Source organism: Aulonocara sp. 'chitande type north' Nkhata Bay, linkage group LG18 (genome assembly GCF_057382095.1).
Source record: "Aulonocara sp. 'chitande type north' Nkhata Bay isolate Kocher_YH1m ecotype deep benthic linkage group LG18, A_spYH_male_GT1.1, whole genome shotgun sequence".
Taxonomy (NCBI): domain Eukaryota; kingdom Metazoa; phylum Chordata; class Actinopteri; order Cichliformes; family Cichlidae; genus Aulonocara; species Aulonocara sp. 'chitande type north' Nkhata Bay.
This window is the reverse complement of record NC_141361.1, coordinates 27,215,551-27,238,561: the sequence shown is the minus strand read 5'-3', so window position 1 is coordinate 27,238,561 and position 23,011 is coordinate 27,215,551. Positions and strand designations below refer to the sequence as shown.

Below are 23,011 nucleotides of genomic sequence, written 5' to 3'. Positions count from 1 at the left end.
ATATTGCACATATTATTGATTTTGCAAAAACTGAACTAAAATCCAGAAGCTGTGTGTGGAAAACCAAGTATGTACTTACTACTTAAGAGGGTAAGTAGCACCCAGATGCTGTTCATCAAATGCACTTCACTGATCTTCACAACATGTAAGCAGAAAAACGTGTACTACGGGCAAATGTAGATGTACTGATGTATACAGATAAGGGTAGTATGAAAGTTCTGCAACAATGAACTTTCTACAGATGAGTCCAAAGTAGATATGTTGGCCACAAAAAACACCAAGTTCGGAAAACAACAAAACAAAACAAACACAGCGTGTCAGCACAAACACCTCATACCAACTGTCAAGCACGGTGGTGGAGGGATGATGAGCTGGAGTCACAGCACCTGGGAATCTTACAGTCATTGAGTCAACTTCTCTGCATATGTTGCGGAGTATAGCATGGTGGAAAAGAATGGAGAGAATCCCCCACTAAACTTTTGGGTTGGCATTACTCCGGGGGGGGGGGGGGGGGGGGGGGGGGGGGGGGGTTGTATTAATCACATACTTTGGTGGGGGTTTTTTGTGTTTGGTGTGAGGAGTGGAGATTCTACTCTAGTCCAGCTGCCAGCTATTTGGATTTGAGTACAGGGAGCAGCTGATTGGGAAGGATGGGAGCCATTCTCTATAAAGGGGAGAGGAAACTGGAAGGCTTTTACACTGGTGCAGCAGGGAAGCCTCTGAGACTCCAGGGTGAAGTGTGCACATTCTAAGGCATAGGTGTCAAACTCTGGCCCGCGGGCCAAATTGGGCCTGCAGCCTAATTACATTTGGCCCGCGAAGCCATACCAAATTACTATTACCCATATGGAAAACAAATAGTAAAAACTTATATGTGATTACTCATGAAAGTGGCCACTTTCTCATTACTTTCATACATTGTTTTAATAAGTATCCAAAACATACAAGTTTCATTATATAATTTTTCAAGGGATCTTATATCTGTTTTCACTCTTATATGCTTTTCATACAAGTTTCACACAAGACAGATACAAACTTTATAAGATTTATATATATCTTTTCCATATAGAGCTGGCCTACTGGTATTATACAGCTAATATATATATCGTTTAGTATTAAGCTTTGCTTGTTCCATATTCAGTTTTTCAGCAAAACTTGTTTGAGTCCATAAGAAAAGATTCATTCTTATATCTGGAGGAAGATTTTGTTTTTCAATAAATATTAATGTTAGCCCGCGACTTTGTTCCAGTTTTGAATTTTGGCCCACTGTGTATTTGAGTTTGAAACCCCTGTTCTAAGGGAAAGGATTTTTAACCTGGCCTGGTTTTGCTTTTAAAACAATCTGAGGATGTTGGAGAGAGGACTCATTTTAATTAGGATTTGTGTGGATCTGCTGGGAGGAAAAACACTGGATTGGAGACTGTCCGTGCCCATGGAAAGGAAACTGGCCAAGTTTAGGGAAGCTTCAGCTCGAGAGTGGAAGCCCCAGGATTTAATGTGGAGAGCCACCCTTGAACGACACCAGGCTTGAAAAGGTGGGTGGCAAACCTTTCTGAGGAAGATGCAAGATTGATATGTTTTTGGCTGCTTGTTCTTCCAAGTGACCACCTTCCCCTGTTTGTAACCAGGCTAACAACCCTGACCGTGGTGGCTTTGGGCCTTGGACTCCTGGCCAGAGTTGTGTCTTCAGCCAGTAGTTTGACTCTGAGGAAAAAAATAAACCTTGTGTACCCCATTGCAGTGTGGGGGTTCCTTAGAGCTTACTACTTTCTTGTACGGAGGCCATTTTGGGCCATACGTAACATATACACAAGTATCCTTGAGTTAAATATAAGACCATCTGACCAACATCTAGAGCTTGGCCCAAACTGTGTCATGCAACAGAACAATGATCCCAAGCGCAGCAGCAAATCTACAACAGAATGACAAAAAAGCAGAGAATCAAGTTGTTGCAATGGCCCAGTAAAAGTCCAGACCTCACCCTGATCGGAGGGACTTTCATAGCTGTGTATAAACAAATACCCACATATCTCAACAAACTGAAACAATGTTGTAAAGGATGACTGATGACTACAGAAAATGATTACTTAAAGTTAATGTTGCTGAAGGTGGTTGTACAAGCTACTGAATCATAGGTTACACTTATTTTTGGTAAATAAATAATGGTATGGTGCCCTGTGTTGTTATTAATCTGAGGTTGTATTTACCTAATTTTAAGAGTTGGTAAGGACCAGATAATTTTTTAAAAATAATTTTTGATGTGTAAAACCTCAGAATTGAAATAGGGTCTACTTTATTACCTTATTACTCCACTAGGGGGAGAAAGTGGCATTTATGTACTGGTCTCAGTACTTTGGTCATGAGAACGACTGGTCCATCAGGGGTTTCCAGACAGCTGCATGGGTATATCTGAGTAAATATGCTGACTTCTCTGGATGGAGAAGTTGAACAAGCAGATGCATTTATAAATGCTACCAGTGTCACCCAGCCTTCACCATTGTGACTGGAATTACACTGAAAAGCTTCCAAAAGTGCATAAAATATACACTGCTGCTAAGAGTTTATATTTCTGTGAGGAAATTAATATCTAAATCTAAATAAAAGTTCATCCATCTTTCCCAACAGCTGATTTATTTATATTTTATTGCTCATATAGAATAAAAATGACTCAAGATGAATTTTAGTAAATCAAAGGTCACCATGCTAACACCAGCAAACTCGTTTGTTTATTTTTCCCTTCATAACTCATATTGATTCAACTTTGTTTCAATCTATACTTCCTCTCTAGTTGTTAGCGCCCCTGCAGTGACTCCATTATAGCCTCAGCCACTTGTCACTGAGTCAACACACATGAAAGCAAGATCATTACACTGGAACAATTGGGGGTGGGGGCATCTTTAATTATGTTAGATGTAACTGCATCAGAATACACCGCTGCACTACACTGCATTAGCCATAAGCCAAACCTAGCTAGTGGATGCTATTAGCTTCTCCTATGCCGTATATCTGAAAGATAAATGTATAAGTTTGCCTGTTTGGCTATTAAATAAACATTTACATGCTTTTGTCAAGCGTTAGATGAGAATATTGTTACAACTTTAACAGTTTTACATCTTAAATGGGAAACAACAACTATAAGACAGCTAAGCAAAGACTGTAAAAACCTAGCTAGCCAAGCTCTGTCCAAAGGTCAAAACCTACCTACAGTAAGAGCACCAAGCCCAGTAATTAATATGCAGACTATTCCTTTAAGCACACACAGCCACCTAAATAGTAATAAAACCACACCTTGTATCTTTTTTTTTAACATTTTATTTTGAGCTTTAGAGGTGGCAGAGCAGGAAAGCAAAGAAATATACCTTTTTTTTCTTTTTTAAAAGAAAAGAAATATACCTGTGAAATGGTTTTATGGCTAATGTTCAGTATTGCCAGGTGTGTAAGAAATAGATGAGATGCCCAGGTTAGTTAGCACCTCAGTGAGGAGATACACTATTCACTGAGACCTATCCAGCCCAGTGTCTGAGTGACGCTATCCTTGGGATCACAGAAACACCATTATCAGTGCACACTGACATCACTCAGCCCTCCAAAGGAGCAACGCAACACCCATCCACGTCCCCCACACACCATCACCCACCCTCTGCAGCACAGTCATTGTGTTCATCGGTCAGCCCATTGTCTGTGATGGAGCGTGGTGGACAGTGTCGCCAATCTCTGTCCAAACCATGATCCAACACTACTATTGTGACCAGTCTTTTTTCCTGCTTAACTTGACAAGATGCTGGTCCCGTGTGATGAGAAGAGAAGTTGGTGTCTGTTCTGCCTGGCACAGGGCTCTAAAGAGGACACAGATTATTGATCTGTGACATGAGTACAGTCGCTGTGGTGATGAAGCCTTGATGAAACGACACATGCACAAGCTACGTAACTGCCATTACCTCTCTGCTTGCAGGAGTTTCACACTGTGGGAGCCCCTGCTTCTGTCTCCAGTTTGACTCAGGACACTTTTGGCATCTACATCCACTTTCATCTCTGAAACCAACTTCAACAAATGAAGCAAAGTACCTGAAATACTGGAAGTTTTCCTCATAGCAGTTTTTTTTTCTTTTTTTTCTTATTTGCTCAAGGCAGAGATCACTTTCTTTACAGAATGAAACAACGAAACCAAACAACTGTGGGATCTTTCACACTGACTTCTCTGAGGTTTTCAGATGGGATGCAGATGGATGGACAGCAATACAAGACACTCATCTAGCACAAGTGAGTAAGTGTTTACAGGAGGTGAAGCACAGCGTGTTCTCTGTACAGTCATGGGACATAGAAAAGTTACTTGTGCTTTTGGAAATCTGTGTCCTCTAATATTCTGACAATCAACCCATGTTCTCCACACTAATTTAAGGTGTCGTCTTTGATTTTGGCTGTCTGAGCTGTGCCATACCTGACATGGAGACCTTTTACTACCCCATACGTCGGTCCTCAAGCCTCTACCTGGACCCTAGGCTTATACAGCGACGTATCCTGGAAGATCAAGTGGAATTATGGTGGTCCAGAGACCCACAACGCTCCTTGTTGTGTTACTGTGCCTCTGTTGCCCTCATACTCGGACTGGGCCTTGGTGGTGTGGGGCTCCTCTCCACCACCACAAGCCTATCTGGGGAATGGCGCCTAGGGGTGGGCACCACCCTCTGCCTCTTGGCACTTGCTGTCCTGCTCAAGCAGCTTCTCAGCTCTGCCATCCAGGACATGAACTGCGTGCGCAGCAGGCGTCGGATCGACCAGCTGAAAAGTGGTGGGAGGGCCGACCCCGCGCTGATTTTAGCTGTAGGGCTGGCAGTCATGCTGTGTGGGACGGTGCTAATCTTTGTGGCCACCATCGGCAGCCAAGGTCACGACAGCAGGGAAATGTTGGTTTCTGGTCTGGTGTTGATGGCTGCAGGGATGGGCATGTCTCTAGCTGTAGCGGGCTATAGTGTGCTGGCATACATCAAAAGAAGAAGGGAGCAGAGGAGGAGGATGAGAATGAGGAGAATGAGGAGGACAGGGAATCAAGCTGTCTGTGTGTTCAGTGTTTCTGGAGGACAAATGAGTCAAGCCAGGAGAGAGACCTCGTCGAGCAGGACCAGCCTGATCTGAAAGGACTTAAAATATCTGAGACTGGATGAAGTGGTTTAAAGCTAAAGGAACTAATAGTAGAACCGAGAAGGTTGTGTCAATATCCAAATCAAGTCTTCACAAATTTTCTTTCCACTCTCTTTATTGTTTTCCATTACCATAAAAACTGACTGCTGAGCTCTAAACACCATCACTGCAGTGCAGTCACATCATTTCTACAAGAACAATAGGCTGCTGTCAACAATGGCTCTGTAATTTGATAAGCGAATATTTCCCTCCTTTGTACTGTCTGAAGGCTCATTTATGCTGTGTCTGACTGATTATAGTTGTAAATAAAGAGCAGATGTCACATCAGATCAAAACATCGCTGTGTTGTAATTTCAATAAGAACGACTTTATTAAAGACGTGAATGTTCAAAAAAGTAATTTCATACAAACAAACATTCAGACTACAACAAAGATGTGTGAGTGTGAAGTTGTTTAACTCTTTGATGTTCACTGTCAGCAGAAATGTAATAAAAAAACAAAAAACTTAAAGGTAACTTAAAGGTGAATAATTGAATGGCATGTGTGAAAACAAATAGCATTTAGCAGGATATAAACATTAACATCATTATTAGCAAATAAACTGAATGTTGTAATTTTAAATATTTTCCATGTAGAGTTACATACACAGCATATGTAATATGTGAATCCATATCGATATATAGTACATTTGAGCTTTAAGAACAATTTCTACACAGCATAAAAGAAAAAAATCAAAGGTATTCTGATTGCACAACGAGTCAACATTACAGAGGTCAATGCAGCACTTTAAATGTGTTTTGTATTAATTTTGGCCCCTCTTAAGGTCGGTTATCTAATAATAACGGATAATTTGGTCAAAACATTTGCGTGGCTCAGAAGTTTCTGCAGTCAAAAAAACTTTACTGTTCAGTAAGTAGGTTGGGGCCCATGTTGGGGGTCATATAATAAATTTAAGGGTTTCAAAATGAGCAATATGAGCAGGCCAAAAAAGAAAGAAATTCTGATTTACTATTTCTTGTCAAGTTTATAATCCTGTCTTCTTTAAGGGCTCATGAGGCACAAAAGTTTTAAACTTTAATTATGGAAACGCTGCGTCCTGATGAACAGAATCAACTTTTGGAGTCTCATTATTTTTGTTGTAAACCGGTCACTTTGGAAAAATGTATTTAATCACCCTATAGTGAACTGAAGATCGTCGTCACTGTCATCTGTCCCCTCTACCTCGTCATCCTCCCTTTGTCCCTCTGGCATGTGCTTCTCACCGGGCTGGATGTAGTTGTCCTCAATGAAGCCATCGTCGTCATCATCCAACCCGGGCTGAGTCCCTCTGACTACTCCCATCCTACCGGACACATTGTTAGGGAAAGACATGTCCTCTTGACCGTACTGGCTCGCCCCATCCGACTCCTGGAGCAGGGAGTGTCTGTAGCTGGCCAGAAAGCGATGTAAAACGCGAAACTTAACAACCAACACGATGAAGAGTGAAAGGGTGATGACTGTGCCCAACGCTATAGCCAGATAGGAGAATTCCACCTTTGGGCTCTCAAATGAACTGTTTGTCTCTGCAGGAAAAAATTTGGTTCATCAAAATCTAACAAGACAGAACCCAAAACATTTCCTATGGATTAGGTATAGTAGAATATTAAACCCCTCAAACAAGAATAACACTGAAATAAAAGGTTACTGTTTACTTTGTTACTTACTTGGTTTGCCAGTGCTATTAGTGTTGTCTTCGAGCTCAATCAGAAGATGTCTCTGGGTGCCTTTTTCTCTGACAGCGTCTGATATAGAAGCAGTATATGCAACGTCACAGAGAAAAAGCACCACACTGATGCCACAGCTCCACAGACCCATCTCGCTGTACAAGATCTACAAAAATAAATACAGTAGTAACCAGGATTGTGATCCAAACAAGAGAGGAAATTTGGAGTCAAAAGAACAGAACTTTGGCGAATACCTTGAATAAGACTTGACTTGATTAAACTCAAATGTCAGCGGGACTGAATGCAGTATTACAAGGCAGACGATTTTGCTAAAAATTGCATTTGAAAGGATGATTGCACAGGCAGTAAGAAAAAAAAAAGACCTGCTAAAGTAAAGTAAAGTTTCACAGGCCTGTAGTTACAAAGTGCTGCACAAAATATAAAAGAAAATGAAACTACTGTTAACAGTGATACAAAGCCAAGTTAAATTTTGGGCCATAATTTTTTTTAAAAGCCTTTGTCCCCCTCAATCGGTCCCAGACTCGTACGAGGAACAACCAACAAATACCACGTCAGTGATCGAGGAGTGCAGGAGCACCCTGAGGAGCTGCAGGGTGCTCAATAGGAAGCGAAGAGAAATCGTCTGGAGCTTGTCCATTTCCAAAAGATGCGTTTTTCACTAAATGATTTTGTTTTATGACACCAAAGCAAGGCATCTTGTGAAACATAGAGCAGTGAGAGTGACATGAATAAAGTGATAATAATATAACATCATTTTACAGTTTTAAGATGTTAAGCTTCCATTTGACAAACTGGACACCTGTTCTTACTCTTAACTATCTTACCTATCTTATCTATGTTACTCATTCTTCCCGTTTCATGGAGTACCATACATTTACACTGTCTGGTTGGGACGAAACATAAATTGTCAGTCATCATCATTATTATCGTAGCACGGAAGCATCAGAGATAGTATGAGTATAGTATCTGAAGCCTGCTCAGATTGTATAAGATAAAAGATCACAAATGATTTGACCTTAATCACAACATTAAGATAAAAATATTTAAGTTCTCTTCACATAGACAGTCACATGATGTTGTCAGGCCTTTAGTAACGTCCAGAGGAATTTTAAAAGACCTTAATTTCTTACTAATTACCTTCAATCTTAAAATAAAAGCACTCTCTTTATCACCCAACAGCAGATGTGTGTATACCGACTGTAATGTTCTTTACATTGTGTCACTAGCCTGTTTTCTTTCCAAATATAAACTCGGTTTACCTTCTAATGCTGGCCAGAGCACAGTAGCTGGTTCACTGAAGTCATATGACCACAACATACCTATGTTCACTCAGTAGTGTCACTTAATATTATCATTAACACAAATGTCATGTTACGCACACTGCAAAGCACACAAAAATCTATGTAAAAGTCCTTACCTGTGCCAAAACTGATAGAGAAGGTGTATTTTGGTCTTCTTAGCTTAAGATTTTGTTTTCCCCTTCCGTTGCTTCAAAAACAATAAAAGGCCTGTCTGGGCAAAGGTTACAAGACACGCCATAATGTCTCCCTTCTTGCACCATATCCTCAAGACAGATGTTAATGATTAACTTCACTGGGTTTATAATTTTTTCTTTGCCCTGTGTAACTACTTTCTTTTATATATTCAATCAATTCAATGTTATTTATATAGCACCAGCTCACAATACCAGTTGCATCAAGGTGCTTTATATTGTAAGGAAAAGACCCTACAGCAACACAGAGAAAACCCCAACAATCAAACAACCCCCCATGAAGAAGCAGTGGGTGTTTTTGTTCAGAATATAAAATAATTTCAAGAGTCAAAAACTCTACTGCTGTTGGAAGTAATGAAAAGCCTGCTGGCAGGAAACAAAGAGAGTTAATGAGTAAAAGGACAGTTACACTGATGCATCTGTGCTCTTGGGCCAAATAGTGGCACTGTAATCACATCAGACATAAAACAAAGACACTCCACAGAGCCTCCACAGCTCTGTGTGGAGGGGGCAGCTGTGTTAGCTCACAATCGCTTTTGTAATGTTAAAAATCATGAAAATAACAACAACATGCACTTAAAATATCTCCTTATACAAAAGAGAAAATAATACTTAATATTTCCTCTTATTTAATGTATAACGGTGTGTTATTGTGAGCTCCTCATGACTTAATCTATGTATCTTGAATTACTGTGATGCATAACAGATGTCGGTGCTGGATCATCAGGCAGTGAGGTGCCTGATGATAACTTAACTAATGTGATTAACTTGAACTGAACGTGAGCAAAACCAAAGAGATGGTGGTGACCTTCTCCAGTTGGCAGAGGGATCTGGCTGCTTCAGTCACCACCACCATCCACGGGAAGCCAGTGGAGGTAGTTGAGGAGTACAAATACCTGGGAACCATCTTTGACAACCTCCTGAAATTCTCTGCCAACACAGAGGAGATTCTCAGGAGGTGCCACCAACGGCTATACCTCCTTAGGAAACTCAACTCCTTTGGAGTCAGCACACCCATCATGATGACTTTTTACTATGCCTTCCAGGAAAGCATCCTGACCTGCTCCATTACCTGCTGGTTCCACTCCCTCAGCCAGGAACAGAAACAGGAACAGGAACAGACTGCAGCACACTGCATCAGTGTCTGCCTGTCAGAACTCTGCCACAGGTTTTCAGTCAACAGGCCCTTAGACAGGCAGCCAGAATCATCCACGACCCCTCTCACATTCTTCACCCCGCATTTCAATGGCTCCCCTCTGGGCGACGCCTCCGCTGCATTTCCTGCAGGACTGAGAGGAGGAGACCCACCTTTGTCCCCAATGCCACTCTGCTTTTTTAACTCCAGCAGACCATTTCCCACACCAGAAACATAAACTACCCCACACTCTTTTTATACTACCGACACTTTATTCACTCTTAGTCACTGACAATTATTTATTCACCTTTCAGTCACTTTAATGTTAAACTGTGTAATTTTAAAACTGTACATACTGTATATTCTGTTTATTAAAATGTATTATACTAAAATTCTATCTCTTATAAACAACAACAAAAAGTTTAATCCAATTCAACTGAGTTTTATAAAGCACCAATTCGCAATACCTCAAGGTGACATTATGACACATGAACTACACCCTTCAAAGACAAATTCTAAAAAGACAGGTTTCAGTACAGAAGTAGCTTCTTGAAAGTATGGAAATTGACACAAGACCCCTTTAGGTGCTGCTTCAAAGTGACATACTCAAAGCGCTCAGTGGTTCTTAAGCAGCGCTGGTTTCTTTGCTTATATCAGCTTTATGTAAGGAGTTCTTTCATCTTTGATGAATGTTACTTTTCTTCACTGATTTTTTTCTTTTCTTTTTAATCAACTCCAGACAAATTTTTTCACTTTCATCTTAGGACTTTATGAAAATTATGTCCTTGTGGAGCAGGTGGTTAGTTTGTAAATTTCAGGTTTTATTGGAAGATCTTGCCAAGCACGATTATTATTTTATTTGGATCCTACCCGAGGCTTAGCAGATGTGCTCTTTCCTCAACAGAGCTGGATTCATATAAAAACTGATCGGCATTAACAAACACCTGTTTATTTAACACCATTTAATTGCATTTTGTTTTAAACGTTAACATAACAAATGTGCATGGGCAGCTCGTTTTCTCAATTTCCACCAAAGTGCATATTTAACCTCCTAGGACCTGGCATCCACATATGTGGACATCACATTTTGGGTTATTTAGAATAAAATACTCAATTTTGCTCTACAAGGGATGGATGGATGGATGGATGGGCCCCAATATGCCCAAATACCAAAGAGAAATTAAAAATGCATGCCGTGGAAGAGTTCGGGTCTTAGGAGGTTAAGGTTTATCTAGGAATACCGAGACATATAGTAATTATAACAATATTTCCATTCATGAAGGCGTCTCTTTCAGTTGTAGACTTTATTGATACATCTAGCTTTTCTTGACTTGGTTACATGTTGTCAAGTTGGTTTTCTTAACCCCTGAAATAATTCTGTCATCATTCACTTGTCATCTGTTGCTAAGCTGGCCAGTGCGTGCTTTATTTTTAAAAATATACCAAATTGTTGATTTGACCACTCCTATTGCTCCTTCACTCACATCGATATTGAGAGTTCCAGTGAATCACTACCAAATTTAAGTTCAACACTCGGGTTTAACTCACATCTCTTGATTTGCCATGAAATATAATTAATACTATACCAACAGTCAATTATCCAATTATATTTGAGCCTCTAAAAACTGTATATGAAAATGTCTGTAATTCTTAGACTCATAGACAGATTTTGTAATGTAATGTATTCATGTTTAAATAGTTTTTTTCTAGTCTTACCAACAGCTTATATTGGAGGAAAGTGGCCATAAATAATATAGATACTAATGGTCTATTTTAAAGACGGTTCATATTCTCAGATGAGGATATACTAACAAGAACATAATAAAAATAATACATATATAATTATGAATATCATATTCTGTTAATAGGTCTATCTGAATCCTAAGCACTAAAGTGGAAAATGACTGCAAAGCACACAATTTAAGAGAGTAATGACTCAGGCAATTGATTATACACGGTCATGCCTTCCCTTCAAAAACTCAGATCCCGAGGCTTTAGCAGGGATTTGAGCAGATTTCATGGAGCCCAATGACTTCTGTGTTGGTCTTCTGATGCCTTCAGATCTTTAGATGTTCACACAGTCTTTAGGCGTGCACAGTGTTGTTCCTGTTTGAAAATTCTTTCAAACAGAAAAAGTTCATAATTTCTGTGAAACTTTTTTAGTTTTAGTTTAGTAGTTAGTTTATTCAATAAAAAAAAAAACTTTTTTATATTACCCATCCATCCTCTTCCACTTGTCCAATTTAGGGTTGCTGGGAGTTTCTTTCTCCTGTGATTCCCCACAGCCAAATCTATAGAAGAGCTATTATAGCAGATTATGAAATGATTTTTACACAGTGCAGCACTTAGATGTGAGCTACAAATGAAGTCCTCCAAATACATAAAGTATGATTTTTACAGTAGGTTTGCATTCATTTAAACCAGCAGGTTTAATTGGTTTGCTGTCACTTGTACCATTATGACAAACATCTACAAAATGCTTTTACAGTTGTCCATTTGCCATCTAACAGGTCTTGCAGATCAGCCCTCCCAGGCAAAAGCAATCGGTTTGAATACATGAATCTTTGCAGTGTGAAGCAAGTAGATGCTAATGAAGGTCCTAAAAGTCAGCTTGTTCTCTATTACAGGAATACATTACTCACTCAGATTTGTGTGCAATTAGACTGTAAAAAGAATCTAAAATATAAGCCATTTATATTCTTTGTCATTATACTCAGAGTGAGCAAAATGCCTTTGGTGCTTTCTACACATACAGATTGCTGTACCTGTAATTGATGGCTGTTATGGAAGTATAGTTTTATTTACAACCCAAATAAGGTTAATAACCAGCGTACCTAACTCTTTGAACTGCAGTGCACGATGATCAAAGAGGGCTTGTTGTCACTCCTGCTGGCTTTCAGAGACTCTGCCTCTCTGCAGAGAAATGATTAGAAGAACTGAGAGCCAGTAACAAATCTGTCTAACTCGGAGTCTCACTGACCGTTCTAATCTGTGTCTCTTAATTTCTTCAACCACCAAAGCAGCCTGCAATATAGAAAGTGAGCCAGACAAAGGCTTCATCATCATCAGTCGCTCAGCTGAACACATTTAATAGAAAAACAACAAACATTAACTTTAAGTATTTCTTTGAAAAGCATGTTTGTGCAGAGAAACCTTATGATCACCCAAAGAAAATGAAAAGAGAATAAGAGCGCAAGGAGTGGTGTTATTTTTAAGATAAATAATTTCCATGTTGTGCACTTAAATAGTATTCACATTGCAGTTGATCAGGCACCACGTCTGCATGACATATGATGTGATGTACTTTCATTCAGGTTTTACTGATGCTCTTTGAAGAATAGTGTGAATGTGTACATTCAAGTGAAGCATTTGAAAGCCATTCTAGTCAAACAAATATGGATGAAACTTAGTAAACATCTCGTTTTCCTCTTTCATCAAATGTAAATTAATGTTAAATAACAGAGCTCACACTTACATGCTAGCAAAACACAAAAATTCTTAAAGGAGGCTTTTTAAATTCTTTTTTACGTTTAGACCACGTTTTAACAGAGAAAATGGCACAGTGTTGAAACAGGAATTTTAATTTGGTTACGGAGCTCGGTAACCAAATTAAAACATGAACAATCAAAGCACAGATATCGGACGTTTTGCATTCATTTCGCATCAACATTCAGATCATCAACAAAAAAACAAAAAACAAAAAGCAAGTGCACTTGAAAGGTTTGATTATCCAGAACATACTAAGAACAGCCTTCTAGTGAGTTCACAAAACAGCAGCTTCTACAATAACAGTGAAAACCGATCAGAACTCATCACACAAAAGCTTGAAAGCCAACATGATAAGCGAAGCTGAAACTCATCAAAGCTGACTGTGTTTGTATAGGGCTTGCTGTCTGCACCATCTTGCTTGAGATGTCCTAACAATAAAAGCTTTGTATACATAAAAAAAGACTAACAAATTGTTCTTGACTAAATGGCACGGTGGTCAGAAAGCTTTGATTTTGTCCTGGAAAAACTTCCACCTTTGATCACAGATGTTTTTCACCTCGGTTTGGTTAGATTTAGGCACGAAAAAAACTTGGTAAGGTGTATGAGGGAAAAATGGCATTAGGTTAAAGCAGACCTCTTCCATTGTAGCATGTTACTGTAATCACATTGAATTTTTCAGTTTCACAGTTTTTGTTTTTTGGGGGGTTTTTTGTACAAAGGGACAAGAGTGCGATGGTAAAGTGCAAACTGCATCCATAACAGTTGCTAACACAGCTTCGGCTCTTTGTAGGCATCTGCACGGACAGCATGTTAACACAAAGCTAGCCAAGAACCCAGAATGCTACTAAAGTGTAGCCTCAGGTTTATGTTGTTATATTGTTGGTGATTATGTGACAGTGTGTTTCAGGTCACGTTACAATGTGACAAGAAAGTAATATAACAAGTAGTGTAGTTAATTACTTTTTCTGACGAGTAATTGAGTAACATACTGCATTACTTTTAAGAAAAGTAACGACTAATGTGTAATACATTCTTTTCTTTTTTTCTCTTTTTTAAATGCATAACAACCCCAACACTGCTTAGGACCATTTGAAAGTACAGCATTATAGCAACCCATCCATCCACCCTGACCTCCTCCTCTTCTTAGTCATTATTACTATGGCCACTAGAGGACACTCTTACAATAAAATGCATGCTTCTTTCCAGAAACACCTATCTATTCATCCTATATTTTAGGTTTCCGAACCACATGAGCCAGTACTGGGGGAACATTCGGCTTAATGTCATCCATTAAATACAGCTGCAAAGTGCCATTTCAGTAGCAGATGCATGAATTTGAAGGCTTTTAATGTGCCAAAACACAGTACTCAGACAAAATTTTACATTCTAAGCATTTGTTGCCATCACCAGTTAATAGATCTTATGCCATAATGATCACAGTTTATTAGTGGAAATGTACTCCCCCAGGAATGTGTGCTTGCATGTGATTCACTGATGTAGCACCTCACTATTCCATTCAGGTTCAGCTTTTTTAATCAGAGTACCGTCTGTGTTAGATCCTCTTCTGCCTCCCAGATTTTATGCAATAGAAGAGGTTTTGTTTATGTGAGACTGTACAGCGCACAGCATACGTTGACTGGTTCATTCTTCACAATAATAATGAATAACAATGGTATCCTTTAAAAGTGATTCAGGTATACAGTGATGCGATTTTAACTCTAAAATCTGTGAGAATTACGCTGCCATCAGACTCCTTCATGTTAACTGATTCAGCAGAATCCTTGTTGGTTATGTTAGAGAAACATGATGACTGTGGTTATAAGAAACCTGTACCGGACTGCCAGCAGGACACAGAATATAAACCACAAACTCCAGTGTCAGAATAAGAGATACCCAACAATTCAAGCCCGCCTCCAGCCATCACAAAGGGTTTTACTTGAGGTTGCTTGTCCAGAGAATGTAAACATAAGCCACTTTAAAGATCTGAAAAGTCAACTGATGGTGCAGTTCTGTGTTGTGCTGGGAACGTTTCACTCCCACAAATCCTTCAGTCCCTGAGGACTCCCGACTTAAAACACTAGCTTGGCTTTCTCTTACCCAAATGCAACATCTTCAGCACATAAATGTGCTTAAAACTGTATGTCCTCACTGTAAACTGCATATGACTCAATGATTCATGTGTTCAAATGAATCTTTGGCTTTCAGAAAGCCAAATTTATGCATTAGTTTCCAAAAAGATGGAGGATAAGTAATTTCCACCCGTGAGGAGGCCACGAGGAAAGACGACTTTAATGCATGAAAAATGTCAACAAGGCAAGAAACGTCACAGCCTTCTGAGCGTGTGCTTCTTACTACTGGTCTAAAGTTGTGTTACTCAGTATATACTCCTTTCAGCCACCGCTCACACTCTTACTTTCCTCTCATTCATAGTTGTCCACTTGTACCACAAGGCTGTTTCCTCATTGATTTGCCTTATTGACAGAGTGCTGCTGTCCTTATGAAGGACTTTCCACTTTCACTCCAGTGACTGTGGGTGTAAAACACCTCTGGAAAAGGTGCTCTGGGTCTGGCGACTGATTGTCACAATCCACCTTCCTGTTCACAAAGGGATTTTTGAATCTTTGTGGAGCAGCGGCGCAGGGCACCCTCACATGACTCGGCCCCTCACTGGGATCTCCTGCCAAGAAGCCACAGACAGTTGCACAGAATAAAATGATTTATTACGAGCTCTCTGTAAAAGACTTCAATATTGATAAAAATAAAAAGTAAAAGTGTTGAGATTTTGTCAGAAATTACACAAACAAACAAATTCCTATCATCAGAGGGAATTCAGGGGAGGATTCATACTAACCTGGCGCTCTTAGGGGTAGGCCGTTGTCAAGACGACGAGTGGGTTTGGTGACGATAAAGAGGTAGCAGAGGACACACACAGTGATGAGGAAAGCAAGGAGGACGACCGCTGCTATAGACAGACCGACCAGAGCACCGATACTGAGAGGAGAAGAGAGAAAAACATCTTTTTAACCTGATCCCTTAATGAACAGAGAGGAGAGGACACTGACTGATGTGAGGATTTAAAAAACACAATGAACGTGAAAAACAACTTTTTTATCTGCTAAATGTTTTAAGTGCATTCCTTAGATGGGTCTTACTCGCAGAATTAAAACGAAAACGAGTTCTTTATGCAGTGAATGGATGAACTGAAGTCTTCAAGGAACAGCAGGAACAGAGGCAATTGGATTTCTCAAAGATTAAGGGTTCAATAATGTCAGTTAAGTGAGGCTTTTATTGCGCAAAAAAGTAAACATTAAAAATGAAGAAAATATTGTGATTATTAGTGATTAGCTCATCCACTGATAACAAGCACATTATTTTATTTTTTAAGGCAGAAAATAAAATAAAATTGCACTTGCCTGAGCCACCACATGTACCCGTACTCATACGGGAAAAAACTGTTTGCATCATCACAGCAATATTTAATATCGTTAAATCCACAACAGTAGATGGCAGCGGCAGCATTCCCTGGTTTAGGACAGGAGAACGAGTCCACGAACACCCCGTCAGCGCTGTAGTAACTGCTGCATTCAGCGCTCATGTTGCAACAGAAAGAGGGGGGGAAAAGAAAATGAAAAAAAGAAAAAAACACTTAATGAGCGGCTGGAGGAATAGAAGAGGAAGGTCCCTGCGTGGGAGCGCGCCCCGTGGTTAGACCAGTGGAGCAGCGCGTTGTTTTTCATCGGCAGCGTGTTTCTCAGTGAGTGAACGCGCAGAGAGATGGAGGTGAAAAACTTTGAATTTGAAGAAAACTGCAGCGCCCACCAACCTCCTACCTCTCTCTCTCTCTCTCTCTCTCTCTTCAGTCACACACGCAAACATGAGAATGCATATCCTTGACTTCGTGACTTTCGAGTTGCCTGACCATAACCTTACTTTAATACAGTGTTTCATTCATTGCATTTACAATTTATGACGTGTGCTATAATGTGATAGTGGACTCTCCCAGCTGTGATTTAGCAGATTTTGCACCCTGGACGGTTCACAAGCTAAAATTGAACTGAACATTAGGCTGGAGATCACTGAAGTCAGAGAGTCCTTTTCAGGAGCTAATACGGGGATGGGAACGCTAATGAGATGTGTCAGCACTGCCTTTAGTTCTTCAGTTCACAGCAGATGAAGTGTTTACTTCTTACACCTAACCCAGCCTCAACCATACAACATTACCGAATAACATCAAAGGGACTTGCTTTTGGTTCCCATAAAGAAACATGTCCCCATTATGTGACAAGTTCAGGGCCCCACAACATGAGAAAGACCTGAACACACACACACACACACACACACACACACACACACACACACACACACACACACACACACACACACACACACACACACACACTGGCTCACTCCACTTACTCTGAGGTTTTAAATAGTATGATTATTGTTGGAATATTTAATTTAAGATACAGCAATGCAGTGGAGAGCATGACAGAGCTCTGTGCCCATCTGATCATTTTAGCTTCACAACGCTGAACAGCTGGTGGGCAGAAAATTATCTGTAAGTTATGGCAGCAATCAAGCAGTGCTGTGATAATTAAAGCAGGCTACTCCACTGACTTTTAATTCTAAGTGATGTTCCAGAGGTGTTGCTTCTACACTGTGGGAATAAAAATATAAATAGGGTGCAAATACAAAAACATTTTGTTCCCAACTCCATATATGCTCAACCAGGGAGCAGCTGCACAGAGAGAGTTTGATGCATATAGCTTTTTCCTCGAGCCTTATGCAGGTACGTGCAGCAAATACCTAACCATTTCTTGAAGCACACACACACAGATATATATACACCTGGCGACACCTGTGTTGTCAGTTTGGCTACATGGAATTGCACGGGTCTTCGACTGATCTCAACAGCTAAGATATTATCAAGGGTTTGAGAAGAAGAAAGGTTTAAGACATAAATTTAGGAAATGTCTAATAAAAGCAATTAAATCCTTCAAAATATCTGAGAAAATGCTCATCAGCACATCTAGTGACCGAAGTGATCTCAATCTTAGTCAACTAAGAGACTGATGGTGATAAAAAGAACATTCCAGTATGCATATTAGAGATGTTTCATTCATGCTATGTTTTTCAAGTCACCAAATGACCAAAGCCAGAAGCTAACTGTGTCTGTTACCTTATTGCACAGACTAAATTACAGAAAATTGTTAGCTAAATGTAATTATAGACATTGATTGCTATGTTAATTTTTGTATTTTAACATTTTTCTAGTTTTTGCTTCATAGAGACAATCCTGTATGGAACGCCAGGACTGCCATAATGAATTAATTAAATACACCATTAAATAATTAATTAAATGTGGCAATAATTAATTAAAATTGGAATTAATTAATTAAATAAATAGTTATGACACATGTAATTAATTAATTATTGACACATTTAATTAATTATTTATGTATTTCACATTTTAATTAATTATTGACACATTTAATTAATTAATTATTGACACATTTAATTAATTATTTATGTATTTCACATTTTAATTAATTATTGACACATTTCATTAATTATTGACACATTTAATTAATTATTTAATGATATATTTATTTATTTCATTTTGGCAGTCCTGACGCCTGGCTCTCATCATGAAATAATTTTATCTGTCAGCCTCACCCATCAAACTCAGGGGGCGGGGTTAACGCTGATCGAGTCAAAACCATTGCTTTGGCCTGGTGGCTATTGTTTCTAGCACACAACAACCGGCATGTGGAAGCTAACAGAACTGAGCTTTGAAAAACCCTGTTTGTGTGTTACCAAATACCGTTTTAATATTTTTTTAGCCGAGAATGTAGTGGTTTAATCTTCATGTGTCTGGTCGGTTTGTCAAGATACAGCCTCTTTGCAAAAGTGTTTCGATGATTTCGGAGATGTCTGCCCAGTCTCACGGCAAAGCGTGGGATAGACCCGCTCGCCTCGCAAGCAATCCCACCGACAAAGCGCAGGCCCCGGTACACAGCTGTAGTAACCCCCGCTGACTTCTTTTACTGAGGTTATATTTATCGATGTTTTATTTCCTGAAGTTCTTATGTGTCCTACGTGTTTCAGTCGCCAATTCTGAATTATAACTAACATTAAAAACATGTTTAAGGAGGAGAGAGAGCAAATAAATCTGTTTAACATCTGATCTTTGGGTTTTTGTTCAGTAATCAGCCTGACCTGTGTATAAACACATAAAAGAGATAACGTTGGTGTTTCTGTCATGTAGTAACTGCTGGCTTTAACTGTACAAAGGTTGTTCGACACTATGAAACACATACAGACTTCATGATGTTCGGCTAATATTTTTATTGTGAATATTAATCATGCTGACCTCGCTCTGTACACCACGCAGCGAGGTCAGCATATCCACGATATCCTCAGCTCCATGAGTTAACACAAAGTTTCCCAGCTGACTATCTAACTGCCAACTATTCCAGAGACGTGAAAATATACAGCATAAAGAAAAGTGTAAGAGACTCAGCAGCAGATTAGAATAACAGTTATACATTTAATAAATCACCAAATGAATCCAAGAAACGAGCAAACCTGTTCCGACAATTTGAATTTGTATTCCCTCAGCTGCAGACTCGCTGCTGTTTAAATGTTTGAAAAGGAAGATTAGATATAAAAAACGTCAAACATAGACTCAGTCTGCCTTCACATTTGATATGAGGCCAGCACGTATAGTGGCCTCAGCAGGCTATTACTGAAATACACGTGCTATATCATAAACTATGATATAAACAGGGAGGTCCTATTAACATGTTTAGTTTTAAAGGACACCTTCCTGCCTTTAGTCTCATTCATGAGCAGTATTAGTTTTCTTCTAACATCCAGAAGTCTGCACAATGTGTTTCATAGTTTGTAACAAGCCTTTGACAGGTAAACATAACATGACCGAAAAAGCAAAAAAAAAAGCAAAAAAAAAGAGAGAGAGAGAGAGAGAGTGTTGACATAAGAAGAGAAAATTCTCTCAATTATGGAGACAGACAAATGGTTCATTTATGTTTGATGTGTGTTTATTCCTCCCTAAATATCGTCTGTGAAGTTCGCCATGCATGTCAGATTTTCCTGCGCATTTTTATACCTCTGCCAACAGACAGAAAAAAAATCGCATTCTAACAGACAGCTGGTGCTTAGAATACAGTTGAAGAACTATTAAAAAACAGATGATATTTAGATGATAGTTCAGTCTAACACATGTGCCAGTGAACCATTAAACGTCTGTGAAACTATGCAGTTATGAAACGTAACTTTAACCTCAGCCAAACCGATTTGCTCAGTTGTAAATAAAACAGCGAAGTAAACGTGACCCGACAGACAGAACCTGAGTGAATGAAGTCCAGCGTTTAACCACTGAGAGCTAAAACTCAGCTGAGGTTTGAAAGCTGTGTGCCGGTGATTGGACATCAGCCGCTGATAAAGCTGTTCGCCTATAAAGTGCTCTGTAAGGAAACGAGCTCCAGCAGCTCTGCGCTCGGGGAAAACACTATATTTACTTATCTTGTGCAGAAAAATGCGCTGACATTGCGTTATATCGAGCACCGGCTGCCCAGTTAAACTGTGACTATCACCAGGTAACTAGGCGTGTTTCTTGAATTAGCAGCAGGTGTTAAACAGCTGACAGATGAGGAGGAGGATGCGTGCAGGTAAACTGAGGGTCTGTTGAGCTGATCGCTGGTTTCGTGAGAAAAATGTCAGCTCGTTCTTTATGTTACAGAAGCACAGAGACACAAGACCAGGCGGAAAGAGACGATCGTTCGGTGAAAATGAGAATCTGCGAATGCAACATGTGGAACACGGTGAGTGGAATATGTAAACAAACCGGTTAACGTAACCCCCTCGGTGCACTCTGCATGCTAACTGTTAGCAGAGCTAGTGAAATCTCTGAAAACATCTGAGCACTTTTGCAAACATGTTCTATGTTGACAACCTGACCAGACATACGTCGCGACATTCGCGGCTAAAACACTGTTAAAAGTGTAGCTGGTGACAGAAAAACGGGGTATTTTAAAACTACACCACCACCATTGCTGCTTGTGATTTGATCTGCATTCTGGGATAACTGGCTGCCCCAAGTCTACACAAGCAATCGATTTTCTAGGATCGACCTGTTTTGACTTACTTTGCACGGCAACCAATCAAATGTTAGAGAAGCTGCATGGGCAGCGTTAACCCCGCCCCCTGAGTTTGATGGGTGAGGCTGACAGATAAAATTATTTCATGAGGAGAGCCAGGCGTCAGGACTGCCAAAATGAAATAAATAAATATATCATTAAATAATTAATTAAATGTGTCAATAATTAATTAAATGTGTCAATAATTAATTAAAATGTGAAATACATAAATAATTAATTAAATGTGTCAATAATTAATTAATTACATGTGTCAATAATTAATTAAAATGTGAAATACATAAATAATTAATTAAATGTGTCAATAATTAATTAATTACATGTGTCATAACTATTTATTTAATTAATTAATTCCAATTTTAATTAATTATTGCCACATTTAATTAATTATTTAATGTTCATATTAGAAAGTCATTATTGAAAAGAGACTGCAATAGAACATGTTCACAACTATCCTGTCTTTGTCTTAATGACAAATTATTCTCATTGCAAAGAAACTTTTTAAATTGTAGCCTAAGTTAGTTAGGTACGCAATTTGAGACTTAAATGTACTTCCTGAGTCATCATCAAGAGATATGACATAAAGAACTGTAAACCTGACCACATTTCTAATCAATAGTACTGAATACCTTTTTTTTTTTTTTGGCGTGTCTGCTATTGATTGTACTGTAAAAAGGTCAACAGAAGCACAGCGGCTGTATGAAAAGGCTCATTACTGGTGCAAAGTCTTCTGTATCTGCTTCTCAGTAAGACTGCTTGCATTGAGTGTCAACCTTGGCTAAAAATGAAGCCAGTGCACAGCTGCCAAATTTGTTGTATGACTTTCCACATAAGGCTGTTTAAATGTCAAGGTTTTTTTTATTTATTTATTTTTTAAACCAGAAATAGGCATTAATTGCCTGGCTTATAAACTATGTTAGCCATTAGATCATGACAACTAAAGTCCCCTGCAGTATTCTTGAGCTCCTTATTTTTTATATTTTGTTAGGAAATTGGAAAATTGATGCAGTGATTTATTAAAGTGTGCAAACATACATAGAAATGCCAACCACTATGACAAAGACTCCACAAGGTTTTACAGATGACTGTAGACACTCACTGTTGTACCTCTCTTCAGACCTCCTCCTACATACTTATTGATAACAATTTGAACCAAGTATTGCAAATTTAGATACATCTATAACTCCACAAACTCCCTGTTGCCACATATTTTCAGTCATTTTTTGTGTAATTTGGCACAGCTCAGCCTTTATTTCCCGTTTCCCTTTCTTAAGAATGTTTTTGACAGACTCCCTTTTGTTGCAAATGTTTTTTTAGGCTTGCCATTTCTTCTTTCATCCTCCACTTTTCCAGGTTCCTCAGATTTATTTTTAATGATGAAGTGCACATTATGCTGAGATATGATATTTTAAAGACAAAGTATTTGGTAAACAACTTTTTAGGAATGACTTAAATTACTTAAAAATTCTATTCCATGCCTGTCAGACTGTGTTTTCTTTGGTATTTTTCATAGATGGAAACAAACTAAGCACCTAAAGATACAATTAAATATTACTTCTTTACTGGTTATTGGTTCTTTGTGTAGTGGGAATGCTGAAAAGCACTCGCATGGGCTGATTTTCTTTCCACCCGATCTCTTCCTGCCCGCATGATGAGTTTTTGGCAGAATTAAAATAAAATTTCTCTCACCTCACTCTGAGAGCAGCACAGCTAAGAAACTACAAAATATACAGCAGGGGAAGCGTAGTGTTGTGGAGTTTGTGACTGACTTTCGTACACAGCAGACGCCTCGTCTGTGTCTGCTGCCTGGAGAAAAACTCCCTGGAAGGCATAATCGGAGTAGCCAGAGGCTGGC

The 23,011-nt window shown here is 39.2% G+C and overlaps 3 protein-coding genes across 4 annotated transcripts; 1 reads left to right on the top strand and 2 right to left on the bottom strand.

Annotated features, from left to right (window-relative positions):
- The first annotated feature begins 3,732 nt into the window (after positions 1-3,732).
- Positions 3,733-5,500, top strand: tmem125b (transmembrane protein 125b). 2 transcript variants are annotated; one of them, XM_086273214.1, is made up of 2 exons: positions 3,733-4,260; positions 4,400-5,500. In XM_086273214.1, exons 1-2 carry the CDS (start codon positions 4,212-4,214, stop codon positions 5,131-5,133), a joined length of 783 nt encoding a protein of 260 aa, XP_086129340.1. In that variant the 5' UTR covers positions 3,733-4,211; the 3' UTR covers positions 5,134-5,500. The 2 variants fall into 2 exon arrangements, with proteins under 2 accessions (XP_086129340.1, XP_086129341.1); XM_086273215.1 differs by having other exon boundaries at positions 3,733-4,264.
- On the bottom strand, positions 5,268-8,353 carry LOC147308808 (uncharacterized). Its single transcript, XM_086273216.1, has 3 exons — positions 8,281-8,353; positions 6,843-7,008; positions 5,268-6,701 (listed from the first exon to the last, which is right to left on the bottom strand). Exons 2-3 carry the CDS (start codon positions 6,991-6,993, stop codon positions 6,310-6,312), a joined length of 543 nt encoding a protein of 180 aa, XP_086129342.1. The 5' UTR covers positions 6,994-7,008; positions 8,281-8,353; the 3' UTR covers positions 5,268-6,309.
- A 4,014-nt stretch (positions 8,354-12,367) lies between these two features.
- On the bottom strand, positions 12,368-17,163 carry LOC147308807 (protein shisa-like-2A). Its single transcript, XM_086272027.1, has 3 exons — positions 16,393-17,163; positions 15,831-15,970; positions 12,368-15,656 (listed from the first exon to the last, which is right to left on the bottom strand). Exons 1-3 carry the CDS (start codon positions 16,572-16,574, stop codon positions 15,475-15,477), a joined length of 504 nt encoding a protein of 167 aa, XP_086128153.1. The 5' UTR covers positions 16,575-17,163; the 3' UTR covers positions 12,368-15,474.
- Positions 17,164-23,011: the final 5,848 nt, after the last annotated feature.